The sequence below is a fragment of the Oncorhynchus tshawytscha genome, linkage group LG10 (genome assembly GCF_018296145.1).
Source record: "Oncorhynchus tshawytscha isolate Ot180627B linkage group LG10, Otsh_v2.0, whole genome shotgun sequence".
In the NCBI taxonomy this organism is placed as follows: Eukaryota; Metazoa; Chordata; class Actinopteri; order Salmoniformes; family Salmonidae; genus Oncorhynchus; species Oncorhynchus tshawytscha.
The window spans coordinates 43,095,739-43,117,472 of NC_056438.1; the positions used below are offsets into that span (position 1 = coordinate 43,095,739).

Genomic DNA, 21,734 nt, shown 5'->3' on the forward strand with positions numbered 1-21,734 from the left:
CTATAATGCCCTTGAAGCCAATCAGGAAGGAGTATTCAACAATGCCATGGTATAATTAAGCAATAAGACCCAAGGGGGTGTGGTACAGTACATGGCCAATATACCATGGCTAAGGTCTGTTCTCATGCACAACACCCTTAGCTGTGGTATATTAGCCATATAGCACAAACCCCCAAGGTGCTTTTATTGCTATTATAAATTGGTTGCCAACGTAATTAGAGCAGTAAAAATAAATGTTTTGTCATATCTCTCTTCTCTGTATAGATCAATGATGTCGTTATTTCTGCTGGTGAGTCTCTGATCCACCTCTAAGCAGACGACACCATTCTACTTCTGGCCCTTCTTTGGACACTGTGTTAACAACCCTCCAGGTGCGCTTCAATGCCATACAACTCTCCTTCCTTGCTCCTCAACCGATCGCTGCCTGCACCTGCCCGTCTGTCCAACATCACTACTCTGGACGGCTCTGACTTAGAATATGTGACAACTACAAATACCTAGGTGTCTGGTTAGACTGTAAACTCTCCTTCCAGACTCACATCAAACATCTCCAATCCAAAGTTAAATCTAGAATTGGCTTCCTATTTCACAACAACCATCCTACCTATCCTCAACTTCGGCGATGTCATTTACAAAATAGCCTCCAATACCCTACTCAATAAACTGGATGCAGTCTATCACAGTGCCATCCGTTTTGTCACCAAAGCCCCATATACTACCCACCACTGCGACCTGTACGCTCTTGTTGGCTGGCCCTCGCTTCATACTTGTCGCCAAAACCACTGGCTCCAGGTCATCTACAAGACCCTGCTAGGTAAAGTCTCCCCTTATCTCAGCTCGCTGGTCACCATAGCAGCACCCACCTGTAGCACGCACTCCAGCAGGTATATCTCTCTGGTCACCCCCAAAACCAATTCTTCCTTTGGCCACCTCTCCTTCCAGTTCTCTGCTACCAATGACTGGAACAAACTACAAAAATCTCTGAAACTGGAAAAGCATCTCCCTCACCAGCTTTAAGCACCAGCTGTCAGAGCAGCTCACAGATTACTGCACCTGTATATAGCCCATCTATAATTTAGCCCAAACAACTACCTCTTTCCCTACTGTATTTATTTATTTTGCTCCTTTGCACCCCATTATTTATATCTCTACTTTGCACATTCTTCCACTGCAAATCAACCATTCCAGTGTTTTACTTGCTATAGTGTACCTCCCTTATCTCACCTCACTTGCTCACATTGTATATAGACTTATTATTGACTGTATGTTTGTTTTGCTCCATGTGTAACCCTGTATGTGTCGAACTGCATTGCTTTATCTTGGCAGGTCGGAATTGTAAATGAGAACTTGTTCTCAACTTGCCTACCTGGTTAAAATAAAGGTGAAATAAAAAAATAACAAAATCTGTGGTATACCACAGCTTTCAGAAAAATCAACATTCAGGGCTTGAACCACCGAGTTTATAATTCTATTTATTCCACAGCATTGTTCCTGATTGGCTAGAAAGATATTCTAGAATGGACATTAAAACCAGATAACGGGACAGTTGTAAAAGATAATGGGACCGTTGGAAAAGATATCGGGACACTTTGCAATCATGACGCAACATGCGCCTACACATGCAGTCTGTACTTTTTACAAAGTCACAGAAAGCTAAACCAACAACTACACACACTGAAATTGCATACATTGTAAATGCAGGTCCATCGAGGAAAAAAACTTAGCTAGCTACCTAATATATTCAATTTAATGCTGCATTCGTAACCGTGAGGTAGGTGGGAATTTACCATTAGTGAAGTAAATATCAGTTGGATACATTCATGTGCTTTGAACTCGTTGAGAAACGCTGATTGGCTAATGGCCAACAAGCTGCGTAAACCATAAACTTTAAGTACAGCTATCATGCTCATAAACAAATTAGTGTAAAAAAAAACATATTAATATATTGCTTTTTATTAATGATGTTTTGTTTTTGCATTTAACTGCCGAACATGCTGTTATAAAGGTAATTTCCTTAGTAGGTGGCATCGGAGATCAGCATGTGGGAGAAGTGGGAGCTCAGGTTGATAGATGAGGTTGCGCGTTCAAATCCTTAAAGAATGTATGCTCAGAAGTCAAGTATCCTTGAGCATTGCTTGTTCTATGTTAATGTTGAATTGATGGGGGTAATTGGACAATCGTTTACTTGATTCTGGGCAGCTTTTGGCAGTGTAGAAACACATTCCTGACAATAAGTCTGTAGCCTATATTCCTTTCACGCTCACAAATCTGGTGGTGTAGCTGCACTGTAGCAATACACTTCAGGTTGCTCGTGACTGAGAGGTCACGAGTTCAAATACCATTTAAGGTGAAGTGGTAACAGTAGAAGATTTTACAGTAATTTACATCGGAATACAGAAGCATACTCTTATTTCATAGAAATAACACCTAACACCTTTGGTATAGTTTTGGTATATATTTACTCTATTTTTACTGCAACTCACCCACTAGGTGTCACTTGTCTTTCCCAGTGTATGTATCCATGTGTTTCCTGTCTCTCTGTGCCAGTTCGTCTTGTATGTCCAAGCCTACCAGCGTGTTTTCCTGCTTTGCCTTTTCTCCTTTTTCTAGTCCTCCCGGTTTTGACACTTGCCTGTTCTGGACTTTGTGCCCGCCTGCCTGACTATTCTGCCTGTCTGCCACTCTGTACCTCCTGGACTCTTATCTGGTTATGCCTGTCCTTTTGCCTGTCCACGACCATTCTCTTGCCTATTCCCTTTAGATTTATTAAACATCTGAAACACCAACCACCTGCCTCCCGTGTCTGCATTTGGGTCTTGCCTAGTGTCATGATATAGCCAGCTGATCTTCAACAGACCTGGTGGTGCAGCAGGAACTTCAGGTAGCTTGCAACCAAGAGGTGTTGAGTTCAAATCCCAAGTGCCTCCCCATGTTGTCACATTTATTTCACAAGAGATCATGTTGTCACGTAGCTTCACTTCACATGTGAAATGTACAGTTGAAGTTGTGAGTTAACATACACCTTAGCCAAATACATTTATACTTGGTTTTTCACAATTCCTGACATTTAATCCTAGTAAAAATTCTTTCTTAGGTCAGTTAGGATCACCACTTTATTTTAAGAATGTGAAATGTCAGAAGAGATTTCAGCTTTTCTTTCTTTCATCACATTCCCAGTAGGTCAGAAGTTAACATACTAATTGAGTGTATTTGGTAGCATTGCCTTTAAATTGTTTAACTTGGGTCAAATGTTTCAGGTAGACTTCCACAAGCTTCCCACAATAAATTGGGTGAATTTTGGCCCATTCCTCTTGACAGAGCAGGTGTAACTGAGTCAGGTGTGTAGGCCTCCTTGCTCGCACACGCTTTCTCAGTTCTGCCCACAAAGCACCATCGCTAGCTATTTCACAGACACTAAACAGAAAACATGATCCCACAAAACCCAAAAGGAAAATTACAACTTATATGTGATCCCCAATCAGAGACAACGATAGACAGCTGCCTCTGATTGGGAACCACACATGGCCAAAAACAAAGAAATAGAAAACAGACTTTCCCACCGAGTCACACCCTGACCTAACATAGAGAATAAAAAGGATCTCTAAGATCAGGGCGTGACACCTATGGTGTTTATACTTGTGTATTATTGTTTGTGCAGATGAACGTGTTACCTTCAGGCATTTGGAAATTGCTCCAAAGGATGAACCAGACTTGTGGAGGTCTACAATTTTTTGACTTGCCTGATTTCTTTTGATTTCCCATGATGTCAAGCAGAGGCAGTGAGTTTGAAGCTAGGCCTTGAAATACATCCACAGGTACACCTCCAATTAACTCAAATTATATCAATTAGCCTATCAGATGCTTCTAAAGCCATGACATTTTCTGGAATTTTCCAAGCTGTTTAAAAGCAGTCAATTTAGTGTATGTAAACTTCTGACCCACTGGAATTGTGATATTGTGAAATAATCTGTAAACAATTGTTGGAAAAATGGCGTGTCATGCACAAAGTAGATGTCCTAACTGACTTGCCAAAACTATAGTTTGTTAACAAGAAATACGTGGAGTGGTTGAAAAACGAGTTTTAATGACTCCAACCTAAGTGTATGTGATATTTTCGATAAGGGAATGGTTATTTTATTCACAGAATGCCTCTGAGCTACACTGTCCCATGACAATTACCCAAATTCCAAATAAATACCCTTATCCCTTCCCACATACACATTTGAATCCTCCTTCTAATGTACCTAATTGACAAATCTACCTCTTTATCTGACATGCTGAGGTATGTGTGATGTCCTCCGTACCCTTCCCCGTATGTGTGTGTTTGTGTGCTGATGGTTGTTGACAATGCAACTTTGGCATAAAGGATTGCCATCCTGTGACGTGAAAACAGACCAACAAACATACTGATATGAATAAGCATACAGTTAAATACCAAACATTTATACAGACACACAGTCGTGAAGAAATCAAGACATGTGTCCTTGGTAGGACTTCACATCTGCACAAAAAACTGAATATACTAGGTGCATGTAGAATTGTCTACATACTGTTGATAGGTATTTTAAGCATCCCTGTGTTATGTTGCTGTATTAGCAGGTACAATTAAAAAAAACATGCAATGAGTGTGGAATTGTATGTATAGGCTACAATATATCTGCTAACAGTCCAAGCTAAAGAGCTAAGGCATCAGGGGACAGAAGCCATGTGACAAAGCAGATGACTGCCAGAGTGCCGGGATTGGCTCAGCGCAGGTGTGACATCAGCAAGCAGCATAATCACTCCCTCCATTGCTCTCCATCTCTCTCTCAGTCTGCCTCTCTCGCTAGCTTTGTATTTTTCTCCTTTGCCTTTCTAACTCAGCATCCACCTCTCGTTGATGGCGTGTGTCAGTGCTGTTGGGGCGACTGGGGCCTAACGCGCTGGGCCCTTCCCCCGGTTCTCTACACCTTCCCTGGGCCTCTGTCTCTGCCTCTTTCGTCGGCCCGACAGCCTGCCTGGCTACCTCCCCCACCCCCCGTGTGCTGGTGTCTGGGCTCAAGGGGTGGAGGAGGAGGGAGCAACGACGTTCCGCTTCACTTGGGAGCCGTTCGGCAATTAGGAATGCCCTAGACCCAGCATCATTTAGCCACTTGGAATATCTCGGGTTCCTCCATCCGCCTGTCTGTCTCTCTATCCATCTGTTGGTCTCCCTCCATCCGTGGAGGGGGACAGAGGAATGAAAATCTGCAATCATGATGGAAGGTAATTATTTGTGCCCCCCCCTGCTCCTCCTTTTTATCCTCCATCGCCTCCCTCTCTTCTACCTATTTATGCCCTTCTGCAAGGCAGTATTTTGGGTGCTATTGCTTGGTAATAAGCTCTAGTGGGTATCTAACTATCTTGAGCATCTCTGTGTTTTGGTGCTTAGGCTACCGTATGTTTTTTTTCTATCTGTAGTGTGACGTGGCTCTGTCAGATGCCTATGCGTGTGTGTGGATTGATTTGTAAGGAGGGATAGATGTTCACACCACAGCTGTGTAGCACAATGAGGCAGACGTCCGGCTTGGCAGGGGTGTGTGTGTGTGTGTGTTTCTCTCTCTCTCTCGTGATGGGTGTGTAATTAGTTAATAGTCTTGTCTCAAGGTTATACCTACTGAGGTTGTGGCTCATACTATCTGTGCTAGAATTCAGTGATCTCCAGTGTATTCTATTCAAGTCTTTTGTGTTGGCTGAAATGATGCCAGCTCATTTCAGAATGTGTTTGAATCAGTGGCCCATTCACTGATCACCTATCATATTAAGAGGACCTTATCAAAACATTCTGTAATGGCGCAAATGAAATAGTGTTTTCATTGTGACATGAGTTGGTCTATTCTCTGGTTGTTATATTTCTTTAAACATTATGTCAACATGGTAGGCGTTAACAAAACACATACCTGTACACATGGTCTAACATGAATTGATTGCATACGTTTTGTGTTGTCAAACAAATACTGTATTATACTGTATGTTGCTTAGGTTTGCTGAATGAATGGCTCACATTTAGAAGTGTATAGTGGTTTATAGATACAGACTATTTGTGAAGCTATCAACGGAATCTTTTGTAGACGTGCATGCTGAGCTGGCAGCTCTTAGGCTCTGACACAACTGAGATGTTAGGCATTCTCTCCGTTCGTCATTGAGAGCCATGGTAGTGTGAGCCTCAGTGCCCATGTGAATAGCAAGGTGCTCTATGGGATTGAAAGGTCTTAGGTAACAGATAGGCACACTGGCCAGAAATAGTGATGCTGTGAGATGCATTCTGAAGTAAAGAGAGAGAGAGAGAGCGAGGGTCTTGCCTAGGGTTTCTCTGAGGCCAGTTGACTGCTATTCAGTGCAGTGTTACTGTACAATGTTTTATTAAGTTGTCCATTTGAAAGAATCTGAGTGGAGCGGGTAAGGGGGGAAAACTGGGTGCGTCTCAACAGTCTAAAGCTCCTTCATCCCCATGTGCCCTCTCTCTTTTTTTCACTGGCCATTGGACATTGGTGAACGCAATGGGGCAGATGCCCAATCCGTCCCACGTTTCCAGCTCTTTCATGTCAGTGCAAATTAAGGAAAAGAGACAAAGAGAGTAAGACTATTGGTAGGCTATTGAGATGCATCCCAGAAGTGTCCAAGGCCTGTCCGAGGCTGTTTATGTCTACTTACTGTGCCTGGCATAAACTAGGCCTACATCAAAACAGCTGAATAAAATTGACCTCATGATTCAGTAATACTGTAGTTAATTGGTTCATTCCCTTTCCAAGCTACTACAGTACTGTCTGCCTACAGGCCCTGTTAAAGTCAAACTTGGTTATAGGGTTTTCAAACGCTTATTCATCGGCTGCATTTGGATTCAATGCACTTAACAAAACTACATTTAGAAGGTCAAAAAGTAAATATATTAACATGTTACTGGGTGGGAAATGTTTTTAACTTCTTCACGTGACCCAGTTACAGGTCATGATTCAATATAATCCCTTGAAGTAACTGTCCGGTGTTTCCAGATTTCTATCAAATAAATGTATTAGGCATGTTAAAAAGCAGCTTTTCTGTGTTGGAATAGTTTGTGCGTACCCAAATGGTGTGGGTGTATACCAGTCATAAAAAGTAGACTGCTGATTGGCCAGCTCAGCCAATGAGCCAACATGACATGTTCTATGAGGAAATAGTAAGCATTTTTGAAAACGTCTGTTTGAGATACAAGTTTGAGCTTTGGCCACAAATACGAGTATAGTCAACAACATTATTTGGGTATGAGTTGAAGATGTGTTTGGGTTTTATATAATTTCAGGAGGTAATTTTGAAAGTAGAGCTCACGAGCCAAAATGGGTTCCTGAAAATGGTGCACGATTGTGTACAACAGTGGTTCTCACCCCTGGTCCTGGGGACCCAAAGGGGTGCACATTTTTGTTTTTGCCCTAGCGCTACACAGCTGATTCAAATGATCAACTCAGCAAAAGGCTTTGATGATTTGAATCAGTTGTGTAGTCCTAGGGCAGGACCAGGATTGAGAACCAGTGGTGTAGAACATAATCCATTTCCTATTTATATATGTCCTGCAAATATAAATATATAAATAAATCCCCCTGCAATTCCAATTCGTACAATCTCTTTAACACAACTTTTACAGCATGGGCCCCAAATGAGAAATTCAGTATTTTCCTGGGGCCCAAGCGCATGAAAACATGCCTCCTTTGTTGGGGCGGGCCTCCAATTCGCAGGTAAAACATTTTTTGTGGCCCCCTTCCTGATATCAGAGAGAAACATTTTAGTTTTATAGTTAATTTCATGAAATTCTACACATTTGTCACCGACCGGCTCGATCCGGTCTTATGTAGCAAAATTTGAAATGGTGTTTTTTTTACATTGGATAAAAGTAGAGAGTCCGAGATAGAAAATTGTAAATCATATACTACAGTTGAGGAACAATGGGAAAGTAATTGGAAGTTGATAAACTTGTAACACCACTTTGGAGAAAATGGTCCTTGAATCTTTTTGGTACACCTACTGGAGAACTCTTCTTTGTCTACACCCATTCAGCTTCGTTCACACCCTCTTAAGCCTTAGCCCCACCCATTTCTTTAAGGATTCACATGTGCGGCCATGTGCTGATCAGTGAGTATGGTAGTGTACAAACAAAGATTTCAAGACTGAAGGCTGGTTTATACTACTTCTATCAACATTTCTGTATGCAGTTGTCGCAGTGACATCATGTACATTCTATTGTCGTCCAACATTAAACTTGTCGTTGTCGTTATGAAAAGTATAAACACAAAAACGGCAGGCTTCATGACGTCAGCAGCCTGGTGATCCAAAATAACATTTTAACACCAATAAACCTGTCCCTTTAAAAATGTATTTGACATATAGTAATCTAGCAAACAGGCAACTAAAAGCAACTTTCTAAATAACGATTTGTTTTGTTTCTAGCTTGTTAGTTAGCTAGCTAGCTAGCTAACTTTATGTTAGCTGGCTAGCCAGTTCAAATAATGACCATATCACATAGCTGACAACATCTTAACTCTAGCTAATTTGTGTTCAATATTACAGTAAAATAAGCTCACAAAAAGATCCTTATTTACAAGTTAATGGCGAGCTAAGTACAGAAAATATGGTTGCGAGTTTAACGTAATAAAAGAAGGGCATTCTACCGGAGAATTGTAGAACTTGGACAATATCTCGTTGGCATAACGTTATATCCTAATCTGACTTTGGTGCCTGTCATGTTGTTCTTCACATTACCTTTCTGGGTTATGAAATTGAAACATATTTTTAAGCACTTTTTCATGAACGTGGCCGAAAATTTTTAGGCCGAATCCGACATGACGCTAGTTCACCATGACGGCAGACACCGTTTCTGGGTTATGAATTTGAAACCTACTTTTGAACACTTTTTCATGAATGAGGCCAAAATATATTTTTTAGGCCCTATCTGGCATGCCTCTAGTTCAGCATGATGGGAGACACCGTTTATAGGTTATGAATTTGAAACATATTATTGAGCAGTTTTTCATGAACATGGAGGATTTTTTTTTTTTTTTAGGCCCTATCGTAACCCAGAAATGTTTGTTTCTGGTAAACACACACTATATCAAATAAAATCAAAGTTTATTTGTTACATGCACAGGATACAGAAGGTGTAAAACGGTACAGTGAAATGGTTACTTGCATAGTGGAGACATGTAGCTTGCTAGCCAGCTTTAACTTGCAATGAAAATGACTTTCTGACAAAATTAGAAATGTATCATATCTGAAAATGTAGCTAGCAAGACTCTCTTACCCACATACATGAATGAACGCTTCTCCCTCTCTGTCATGGATGCCATGATTGCCCTTAGTTTGAAGATATAATCCAGAGACAGGTGTTTTTTACCACAGCCTTCTGTGTTCTCTTTTCAGCTCCCTCCAAATATTTGCAATCAATCTCAGTCCTCCAGAAAATGGAGAGCATTAGCACTTCTTTGTGATATCTTTAAAAAAAGCTGTTTTAGAAAGGATTACCTACACATGTTGGGCAGCTCATGTTATAGACACAAGCGTGCTACATAACAGACCATTCCAAACTCATCTCTCTGCATGTCCAGCTCATCCATTATCTCAGCCAATCATGGCTAGTGGCAAGGTTCCTGTCTTCCTGTTTACGTTAAAATGCATCTCCTGTGAAGTAGTGACATGCGACATATGCCTAGTGTCCTGAAACGAGTCACATTTTGCCATGAGACTTAGATAAAATGTTGACGATTTAAAGCATATTTCCTGCAATTCTACGCATTATGCCATGAGGCAGAGAAATTGTTTTTGCGGTTTTACAGCTAATCTCCTGCAATTCTACCCAGAAATAGAACTAAAAGGTTCTGTACTGACTCTACTAAGGGAAAAACCACAGAGACCTACTATTCCAGGTGTACATTTATCATTTACATTTTCATATATTACATTTACAGTCAGTATCATCAATCAGTACATACACACAATATGATGTCTGAGTGAGAAATCAATGGGGGCCCCCTGGAGGTCAGGGCCCCTGGGCACGTGCCCTTCGTGCCTGGTCGGCATTCGGCCATGACAGCTGGCTAGACTAATTTACCTACCTAAAAATTGTTAGCTGACATGACTAATTAAGTGACTATCAGTGACTGACATACTGTAACAAGAGAAAAACTGCTGATGCACAACCACATTTTGAAACTGCAGCTTGTGTATTCTGCAATTCCCAACAGTAAATACACTATATACGCTACCATTCAAAAGTTTGTGGTCACTAAGAAATGTCCTTGTTTTCCATGAAAACATACATGAAATGAGTTGCAAAATGAATAGGAAATATAGTCAAGATGTTGACAAGGTAATAAATAATGATTTTTAACTGAAGTAATAATTGTGTCCTTCAAACTTTGCTTTTGTCAAAGAATCCTCCATTTGCAGCAATTACAGCCTTGCAGACCTTTGGCATTCTAGTTGTCATTTTGTTGAGGTAATCTGAAGAGATTTCACCCCATGCTTCCTGAAGCACCTCCCACAAGTTGGATTGGCTTGATGGGCACTTCTTACGTACCATACGGTCAAGCTGCTCCCATAACAGCTCAATAGGGTTGAGATCCAGTGACTGTGCTGGCCAGAATATCAGCTGACTGTTTCTTCCCGAAATAGTTCTTGCATAGTTTGGAGCTGTGCTTTGGGTCATTGTCCTGTTGTAGGAGGAAATTGGCTCCAATTAAGCACCGTCCACAGGGTATGGCATGGCATTGCAAAATGGAGTGATAGCCTTCCTTCTTCAAGAACCCTTTTACACCGTACAAATCTCCCACTTTACCACCAGCAAAGCAGCCCCAGATCATCACATTGCCTCCACCATGCTTGACAGATGGCGTCAAGCACTCCTCCAGCATCTGTTCATTTTTTCTGCGTCTCGCGAATGTTCTTCTTTGTGAGCCGAACACCTTAAACGAAGATTTGTCTGTCCATAACACTTGTTTCCAATCTTCCTCTATCCAGTGTCTGTGTTCTTTTGCCCATCTTAATCTCTTCTTTTTATTGGCCAGTCTGAGATATGGCATTTTCTTTGCAACTCTGCCTAGAAGGCCAGCATCCCGTAGTCGCCTCTTCATGGTTGACGTTGAGACTTGCGAGTACTATTTAATGAAGCTGCCAGTTAAGGACTTGTGAGGCATCTGTTTCTCAAACTAGTCACTCTAATGCACCTGTCCTCTTGCTCAGTTGTGCACCGGGGCCTCCCACTCCTCTTTCTATTCAGGTTAGAGCCAGTTGTCGCTGTTCTGTGAAGGGAGTAGTACACAGCATTGTACGAGATCTTCAGTTTCATGGCAATTTCTCGCATGGAATAGCCTTCATTCCTCAGAACAAGAATAGACTACCGAGTTTCAGAAGAAAGTCTTTGTTTCTGGCCATTTTGAGCCTGTAATCAGACCCACAAATGCTGATGCTCCACATACTCAACTAGTCTAAAGAAGACCAGTTTGATTGTTTCTTTAATCAGAACAACAGTTTTCAGCTGTGCTAACATAATTGCAAAAGGGTTTTTAATGATCAATTAGCCTTTTAAAAGAATGAACTTGGATTAGCTAACACAAAGTACCATTGGAACACAGGAATGATGGTTGCTGATAATGGGACTCTGTACACCAATGTAGATATTCCATAAAAAATCAGCCGTTTCCAGCTACAATAGTCATTTACAACATTAACAATGTCTACACTGTATTTCTGATCAATTTGATGTTATTTTAATGGACAAAAAATGTGCTTTCTTTCAAAAACAAGGACATTTCTAAGTGACCCCAAACTTTTGAATGGTAGTGTATACAAAAGTATGTGGACACCCCTTAAAATGTGTGGATTCGGCTATTTCAGCCACGCACTGTGTTGACAGGTGTATAAAATTGAGCACACAGCCATGCAATCTCCATAGACAAACACTGGCAGTAGAATGTCCTTAATGAAGAGCTCAGTGACTTTCAACATGGCACTGTCATTGGATGCCACCTTTCCAAAAGTCAGTTTGTTTCTGCCTTGCTAGACTGCCCCGGTCAACAGTAAGTGCTGTTATTGTGAAGTGGAAATGTCTAGGAGCAACAACGGCACACAAGCTCACAGAATGGGACCGCCGAGTCAACGTCAATAAAACAAAGGAGATGATCGTGGACTTCAGGAAACAGCAGAGGGAGCACCCCCCTATCCACATCGACGGGACAGTAGTGGAGAGGGTAGTAAGTTTTAAGTTCCTCGGCGTACACATCACAGACAAACTGAATTGGTCCACCCACACAGACAGCGTGGTGAAGAAGACGCAGCAGCGTCTCTTCAACCTCAGGAGGCTGAAGAAATTCGGCTTGTCACCAAAAGCACTCACAAACTTTTACAGATGCACAATCGAGAACATCCTGTCGGGCTGTATCACCGCCTGGTACGGCAACTGCTCCGCCCACAACTGTAAGGCTCTCCAGAGGGTAGTGAGGTCTGCACAACGCATCACCGGGGGCAAACTACCTGCACTCCAGGACACCTGCACCACCCGATGTCACAGGAAGGCCATAAAGATCATCAAGGACAACAACCACCCGAGCCACTGCCTGTTCACCCCGCTATCATCCAGAAGGCTAGGTCAGTACAGGTGCATCAAAGCAGGGACCGAGAGAAGCTGTTTTTCAGTCTATCTCAAGGCCATCAGACTGTTAAACAGCCACCACTAACATTGAGTGGCTGCTGCCAACATACTGACTCAACTCCAGCCACTTTAATAATGGAAATTGATGTAAAAAAAATGTAGCACTAGCCACTTTAATTAAACAATGCCACTTAATATAATGTCTACATACCCTACATTACTCATCTCATATGTATATACTGTACTCTATACCATCTACTGCATCTTGCCATCTTTATGTAATACATGTATCACTAGCCACTTTAAACTGACACTTATGTTTACATACCCTACATTACTCATCTCATATGTTATACTGTACTCGTTACCATCTACTGCATCTTGCCTATGCCATTCTGTACCATCACTCATTCATATATCTTTATGTACATATTCTTTATTCCTTTACACTTGTGTGTATAAGGTATTGTTAGGTTAGATTACTTGTTGGTTATTACTGCATTGTCGGAACTAGAAGCACAAGCATTTCGCTACACTCGCATTAACATCTGCTAACCATGTGTATGTGACAAATAAGATTTGATTTGATTTGAAGCGTGTAGCTTCTGTGCTTGGTTGCAGACACTACCGAGTTCCAAACTGCCTCTGGAAGCAACATCAGCACCAGAACTGTTCATTGGGAGCTTTCCTTGGCCGAGCAGCCGTGCATAAGCCTAAGATCACCATGCACAATGCCAAGCCTCGGCTGGAGTGGTGTAAAGCTCGTCGCCATTGAACTCTTGAGCGGTCTGATGAATCTGACGAATCTGGGTTTGGCAGATGCCAGGAGAACACTACCTTCGCGAATGCATAGTGCCAACTGTAGAGTTTGGTGGAGGAGTAATAATGGTCTGGGGCAGTTCTTCATGGTTCGGGCTAGGCCCCTTAGTTCCTGTAAAGGGAAATCTTAATGCCAGAGCATACAATGACATTGTAGATGATTCTGTTCTTCGTGGAAACAGTTTGGGGAAGGCCCTTTCCTATTTCAGCATGACAATGCACCAGTGCATAAATGGAAGTTCATACGGAAATGGTTTGTCGAGATCGGTGTGGATTAACTTTACTGGCCTACAGAGAGCCCTGACCTCAACCCCATCGAACACCTTTGGGATGAATCAGAACACCGACTCCGAACCAGGCCTAATTGCCCAACATCAGTGTCTGACCTCACTCATGCTCTTCTGGCTGAATAGAAGTAAGTCCCTGCAGAAATGTTCCAACATCTAGTGGAATGCCTTCCTATATCAGCAAAGGGGGGACCAACTCCATATTAATGTCCATGATTTCGGAATGAGATGTTCGACGAGCACTTTTAGTCATGTATGTTTTTACTTCCACCATTAACATGTCCGCGACCCATACTGTAAGAAAGGCTGCTTTAACAGAATATTAACTTTTAAAAATGCAATTTTCACTGGACAGTTAGTTTAAAGTGTCTGTACAGAACTTTTGCTTCTGGGGGTGCCCTTGAGCCACAAGCGGTACCCTAAATGGACAGAACTATTGTAAAAAAAAATAATAATAATAATTCTGCACCCACACCCTGTGTCCCCGGTTCTACGTTTTTCCACCTGTGCTCCAAAGTCACCTTAAACTGTACCAACATGGGATCCCTCCAGGGGACATAGGCCCTGAGCTCTTCGCTGTGCCCACACATTAAACTGTGTCAGGGTGTTGGTTTTTCCAGTTGCCCTGATTACAACACTGTATGATGCCAACTACCAACCCTGGAGGGGGCTTGGCCTCAGTTTTGGCACAGAATGGCCGCCGTAGCTAGATTTCTCACAGGCTCAATGGGGTGTATAGATTGATCACTATTGCCATTTCTTCCATTTCCATATTGTCTTTGGTTGTACAAATGTGGTGATTGTGTTCCTGTCTTACAGTTCGTAGTGAAAGTCTGCACACCCTCTTTACATTTTTGCTGCCTTCAAATTACATAGGAAAAAAAGCATACTGTACATTTGGATTTTTCTCCTACCGATCTACACATCCTACTCCACATTTCCAAAGTGAAAGAAAAATTATAGAAAGTGTAACAAAAATAAATAAAAATGAAGATGGTCTTGATGGTGTATGTTTTCACACCCCAGAGTTAATACTTGGTGGAAGCACATTTGGCAGACATTGCAGTTGCTAATCACTTTGAATAATATTCTACCAACTTTTCACAACTAGGAAACATTTATCCATTGTTTTGTCATAATCAAATCAAACTTCATTTGTCACATGCACTCTGAATGGCTTAATGACAAACCCTTAACCAACAATGCAGTTCTAGAAAGAGATAAGAAAATATTTACCAAATAAACTAAAGCAAAAATGTATAAAAAGTAACTCAATAATATAAGAATAACGAGGCAATATACAGGGGGTACCGGTACCAGGTCAATGTGCAGGGGTACAGGTTAGTTGAGGTAATTTGAACATGTAGGTAGGGGTAAAGTGACTGCATAGATAATAAACAGCGAGTAGCAGCAGTGTAAAAACAAAATGGGGGGGTGTCAATGTAAACAGTCCGGTGGCCATTTGAGTAATTGTTCAGCACTCTTATGACTTTGGGGTAGAAGCTGTCAAGGAGTCATGTTTGGCCATGCAGTCGTTAGGGTGAACAGTGAATACAGGAGGGGACTAAGCACGCATCCCTGAGGGGCCCAAGTGTTGAGGATCAGCATGGCAAATGTGTTGTTGCCTACCCTTACCACCCGGGTGTGGTCAGTCATGAAGTCCAGGATCCAGTTGCAGATGGAGGTGTTTAGTCCCAGGGTCCTTCGAGGAAAACCCGTCTCGGTCTTCTGAAAACCTATCCCTGGGATAAATTACACAAATGTTAATGCCAAAGATGCACCAGAAAGGCTTTCCAATAGATGCTGAGTGGTTCTGAATGGTCCAGTCTCAGTCCTGACTTAAATATGCTTGAAAATCAGAGACCAGGTTTGAATATTGCTGTCCATCAATGTTTCAAAACCAAATTTACTGAGCTTGAGCATTTTGGACAAAAAAAAATAAAAAATGCACCAGGCAACAATTTCAAAGATTTTACTGAGTTACAGTTCATATAAGGACATCAGCAAATTTAAATAAATTAAATAAGCCCTAATCTATGGATTTCACATGACTGGAAATTCAGATGTGCATCTGTTGGTCACAGATACTGTACCTTTTAAAAAGGTAGGGACGTAGATCAGAAAACTAGTCAGTATCTGGTGTGACCACCATTTGCCTCATGCAGCGCGGCACATCTCCTTCGCTTAGAGTTGATCAGGCTGTTGATTGTGGCCTGTGAAGTGTTGTCCCACTCCTCTTCAATGGCTGTGCGAAGTTGCTGGATATTGGCGCGAACTGGAACACACTGTCATACACGTCAATCCAGAGCATCCCAAACATGCTCAATGGGTGACATGTCTGGTGAGTATGTTGGCCATGTAAGAAGTGGGACATTTTCAGCTTCCAGGAATAGTGTACAGATCCTTGCAACATGGGGCCGTGCATTATCATGCTGAAACATGAGGTGATGGCGGCGGATTAATGGCACGACAATGCGCCTCAGGATCTCGTCACGGTATCTCTGTGCATTCAAATTGCCATCAATAAAATGCAATTGTTTTTGCTGTCCATAGCTTACGCCTGTCCATACCATAACCACACCGCCACCATGGGGCTCTCTGTTCACAACGTTGACATCTGCAAACCGTTCGCCCACACAACGCCATCTACTAATTTTCAATGCCCATTGAAGTCCGGTGTCGGTGGGTGCTAAGTGGGTGAGGATGCTTATTACAGTAAATAGAAAGAGAGGGGGCTCATGGGTAGGTGTTCCTAAGAGCTGTGATAGGTGATATTAACTGAAGAGAGAGAGGCAGAGGGAGAGAGAGAGAGAGGGAGGGGTTGTCCAGACTATTATGATTTCCCATTGTAGCCAATTCAATTGCAGTAATTCCGTTACTGATTCTTTAGTAATTACGCTATTTGGTAACGGAATTACGAGTTTTAATCACTTAATAATTCATGCAAAAATAGATCACTACAGCTAATTGGTAGGTCTATCATTACTTGTTACTTCTGTGAACTTTCATTATCCACCCTCCTCATGAGGGAGACAAATTAGAAAAAGATATGTGGGATTTTAGTAATGGAATTACAAAGCATTAGGCAATATTTCTGAAACTTACAGAAGATAAATGTACTTTTGGAGAAATTGTTTAAGTGTTGATATTAGCTTGCAGGGATCTTTATGTCAATATCATTGTGTATTTCTGATACCTTTTTCTGGAACATGTTTTCCAGAAAGCAAAGCCTTTACTTATGCCTACTTTTTAAGATGGTGTATCTCTGCCTTCATTTCCCCAAAATATACTCTTAGCTTTCATTTGACACCCAATTTGATATGCTCCTATGAACTTTACATGCTGGTGCTCATGGAGAGGCCCATCACTATTTCATTACTCTCTCTAATTCACTTTCTCTCCTTCTTCTCTTTCTTCGCTGCTAGGACTGAAAAAACGTACCAGAAAGGCCTTTGGGTTACGAAAGAAAGAGAAGGATACAGATTTCATGTAAGTGTGCACGAGTAGAGACAGTTTTTAACATGCAAAATTAAACACCTGGCACCAAGACATTTAGAAACATTACATAACACAGCTTCTAGATTTACTTTGGTAACACTTACTTGATTGCAAGTCCATAGACATGCAGTTGGCATATTACTGCATGTTGAGCATCGATGGACTATCCAAGTGTTGTTGTTTTTTAAAATGATTTTGGTCTGATAGCTACAGTGCCCTGCGAAAGTATTCGGCCCCCTTGAACTTTGCGACCTTTTGCCACATTTCAGGCTTCAAACATAAAGATATAAAACTGGAGTTTTTTGTGAAGAATCAACAACAAGTGGGACACAATCATGAAGTGGAACGACATTTATTGGATATTTCAAACTTTTTTAACAAATCAAAAACGGAAAAATTGGGCGTGCAAAATTATTCAGCCCCCTTACTGTCAGTGCAGCAAACTCTCTCCAGAAGTTCAGTGAGGATCTCTGAATGATCCAATGTTGACCTAAATGACTAATGATGATAAATACAATCCACCTGTGTGTAATCAAGTCTCCGTATAAATGCACCTGCACTGTGATAGTCTCAGAGGTCCGTTAAAAGCGCAGAGAGCATCATGAAGAACAAGGAACACACCAGGCAGGTCCGAGATACTGTTGTGAAGAAGTTTAAAGCCGGATTTGGATACAAAAAGATTTCCCAAGCTTTAAACATCCCAAGGAGCACTGTGCAAGCGATAATATTGAAATGGAAGGAGTATCAGACCACTGCAAATCTACCAAGACCTGGCCGTCCCTCTAAACTTTCAGCTCATACAAGGAGAAGACTGATCAGAGATGCAGCCAAGGGGCCCATGATCACTCTGGATGAACTGCAGAGATCTACAGCTGAGGTGGGAGACTCTGTCCATAGGACAACAATCAGTCGTATATTGCACAAATCTGGCCTTTATGGAAGAGTGGCAAGAAGAAAGCCATTTCTTAAAGATATCCATAAAAAGTGTTGTTTAAAGTTTGCCACAAGCCACCTGGGAGACACACCAAACATGTGGAAGAAGGTGCTCTGGTCAGATGAAACCAAAATTGAACTTTTTGGCAACAATGCAAAACGTTATGTTTGGCGTAAAAGCAACACAGCTCATCACCCTGAACACTGTCAAACATGGTGGTGGCAGCATCATGGTTTGGGCCTGCTTTTCTTCAGCAGGGACAGGGAAGATGGTTAAAATTGATGGGAAGATGGATGGAGCCAAATACAGGACCATTCTGGAAGAAAACCTGATGGAGTCTGCAAAAGACCTGAGACTGGGACGGAGATTTGTCTTCCAGCAAGACAATGATCCAAAACATAAAGCAAATTCTACAATGGAATGGTTCAAAAATAAACATATCCAGGTGTTTGAATGGCCAAGTCAAAGTCCAGACCTGAATCCAATCGAGAATCTGTGGAAAGAACTGAAAACTGCTGTTCACAAATGCTCTCCATCCAACCTCACTGAGCTCGAGCTGTTTTGCAAGGAGGAATGGGAAAAAATTTCAGTCTCTCGATGTGCAAAAATGATAGAGACATACCCCAAGCGACTTACAGCTGTAATCGCAGCAAAAAGTGGAGCTACAAAGTATTAACTTAATGGGGCTGAATAATTTTGCACGCCAAATTTTTCAGTTTTTGATTTGTTAAAAAAGTTTGAAATATTCAATAAATGTCATCCCACTTCATGATTGTGTCCCACTTGTTGTTGATTCTTCACAAAAAAATACAGTTTTATATCTTTATGTTTGAAGCCTGAAATGTGGCAAAAGGTAGCAAAGTTCAAGGGGGCCGAATACTTTCGCAAGGCACTGTATTTGAGAGGTCATTTAGAACTTCTGCGCTTTTCCACTACTATTGTCAAAGTAGTCTTAGCTGATGATTCTGTCCTTTCCTCTCATGTCTCTCTATACAGGGGCTCACCTGACAAAGATGGAGTAAGTGCGAGAAAGGTAGACTATGGGGTAAACAATCTATGTGATGTTCTTGATACCCTTATTTTCACTCTTCTTTTCTTAATTATTATTATAATATTTTTTTTTTACTTCTCTTTACTTTAGTTGAATGTAATCGCCATTGTGTTGTTGTTGTTGTTTTTCAAGCTATGTGTATTTAAAATATGGGTATATAAAATGCTTGGTGTTATGAGAGTTTCTCACTCACACGTTCCATTATCACAGAAAAAGACCAACGGGGCTCCAAATGGCTATTATGGGGAGATTGATTGGGATCGATATGTAAGTACATTCATACAGTGCAGTAAGTAATCCCTCTATAGTGTCAGTAATTAGTAGTAACACAGTGGGTTAGTGAATAAGCAATAGCAGGTATAGGGAAGCACAAAGGGAAATGGTTGTCAGAACTCGTGACGTGACGATAGAAGTGAAGACGCGTTAAAAGTTGAAAACCGTTCATGCAATACTTTGCTTATAAGTCGGTAGATGTTTCAACCACAAAGGGGCAAACCACATTTGAAATTTTACTTCCCACAACCAGACGACCCTTCTGCTTCTGCTCCCTATAGCTTTCCTGATTTATGTCAATCAATCATCCTCGTGTAACATTGAATTTGGAATCAAAACGTGATCTCTGTTTTCAGAATCGTACATAAAGTTTGTGTGAGTCTGAACAAACAAGCATCTTCAGACGTCTTTAGTTATGAAAAACGTAGGATTGCGGTTTTTGTGTGCATATATTTAACCACAAGCATGAGAGAAGTGACCGTGTTTGTTGTCACACAATGTCAAAAACCATGAATTGACCACTTAGTTATGCATATTTACTTCCTGTTATACAGGCAACTCCAGATGTGGATGCTGAGGGCTTCAGTCTCAGACCCGGAGAAGAAGAGGAAAATATCCTTTTATCGGACGTAGCTGATGTAGAATGGCTAGCTAGTTATCGGTGCACTAGTAGTGGGAATCTTGCAAGTGCAGTCACCTGCTCTGAGACCTAGTACTGTTGCCGGGCACCAAGAAATATTTGACATTTTTACATTTTTGTCATTTATCCAGAGCGACTTACATTTGTGCATTCATCTTAAGATAGCTAGGTGAGACAACAACATAGCACAATCGTCGCAAGTACAGTTTCCCTCAACAAAGTAGTTATCAAATCCAGTCAAACTGTATTTGTCACATGCGCCAAATACAGCCAAATACAACCCTACCGTGAAATGCTTATTTACAAGCCCTTAACCAACAGTGCAGTTCAAGAAGTGTTAAGAAAACATTTACCAAATAAACTAAAGTAAAACATTTATAAAAAAAGTAACACAATAACGAGGCTACATACAGGGGGTAACGGTACTGAGTCAGTGTGCGGGGGTACAGGTTAGTTGAGGTAATTTGTACATGTAGGTAGGGGTGAAGTGACTGCATTTTTTTCTAAATATTTTTTTATTTTACCTTTTATTTAACTAGGCAAGTCAGTTAAGAACAAATTCTTATTTTCAATGACGGCCTAGGAACAGTGGGTTAACTGCCTTGTTCAGGGGCAGAATGACAGATTTGTACCATGTCAGCTCGGGGATTTGAACTTGCAACCTTCCGGTTACTAGCCCAACACTCTAACCACTAGGCTACTAATTAAACAGCAGCACTTTACAAAACAAATGGGGGGGCGTCAATGTAAATAGTCCGGTGACCATTTGAACAATTGTTCAGCAGTCTTATGGCTTGGGGGTAGAAGCTGCTAAGGAGCCTTTTGGTCCTAGACTTGGCGCTCCGGTACCGCTTGCCGTGCGGTAGCAGAGAAAACAGTCTATGACTTGGGTGACTGGAGTCTCTGACAGTTGTATGGGCTTTCCTTTGACACGGTCTATTATATAGGTCTTGGATGGCAGGAAACTTGGCCCCAGTGATGTACTGGGTTGTACGCACTACCCTCTGTAGTGCCTTATGTTCAGATGCCAAGCAGTTGCCATACCAGGCGGTGATGCAACCGGTCAGGATGCTCTCGATGTTGCAGCCATATAACTTTTTGATTTGACCCATGCCAAATCTTTTCAGTCTCCGAAGGGGGAAAAGGTTTTGTTGTGCCCTCTTCCCGACTATCTTTGTGTGCTTGGACCATGATAGTTTGTTGGTGGTTTGTCAGGGGCAGAACAACAGATTTGCACCTTGTCAGCTCGGGGGTTTAAACTTGCAACCTTCCGGTTACTAGTCCAACACTCTAACCACTAGGCTACCCTGCCGCCCCAAATGATGGTGTGGAGTTGTGTTTGACCACGCAGTTGTGGGTGAACAGGGAGTACAGGAGGGGACCAAGTACACACCCCTGAGGGGCCCCAGTGTTGAGTATCAGCGTGGCAAATGTGTTGTTGCCTACCCTTACCACCTGGGGGTGGCCCATCAGGAAGTCCAGGATCCAGTTGCAGAGGGAGGTGTTTAGTCCCAGGGTCCTTAGCTTAGTGATGAGCTTCGTGGGTACTATGGTGTTGAATGCTGAGCTGTAGTCAATGAACAGCATTCTCGCATAGGTGT

General features: G+C 41.8%; 1 protein-coding gene across 1 annotated transcript in view; it reads left to right on the forward strand.

Annotated features, from left to right (window-relative positions):
• Nucleotides 1–4,795: 4,795 nt before the first annotated feature.
• Nucleotides 4,796–21,734, forward strand: part of LOC112260226 (SH3-containing GRB2-like protein 3-interacting protein 1) — a 32,344-nt gene continuing 15,405 nt past the window's right edge. The window contains 5 exon segments of the mRNA XM_024435165.2: nucleotides 4,796–5,244; nucleotides 17,163–17,226; nucleotides 19,166–19,202; nucleotides 19,431–19,487; nucleotides 20,048–20,105. Of these exon segments, the coding sequence (XP_024290933.2) occupies nucleotides 5,235–5,244; nucleotides 17,163–17,226; nucleotides 19,166–19,202; nucleotides 19,431–19,487; nucleotides 20,048–20,105 (226 nt within the window). The 5' untranslated portion in view covers nucleotides 4,796–5,234.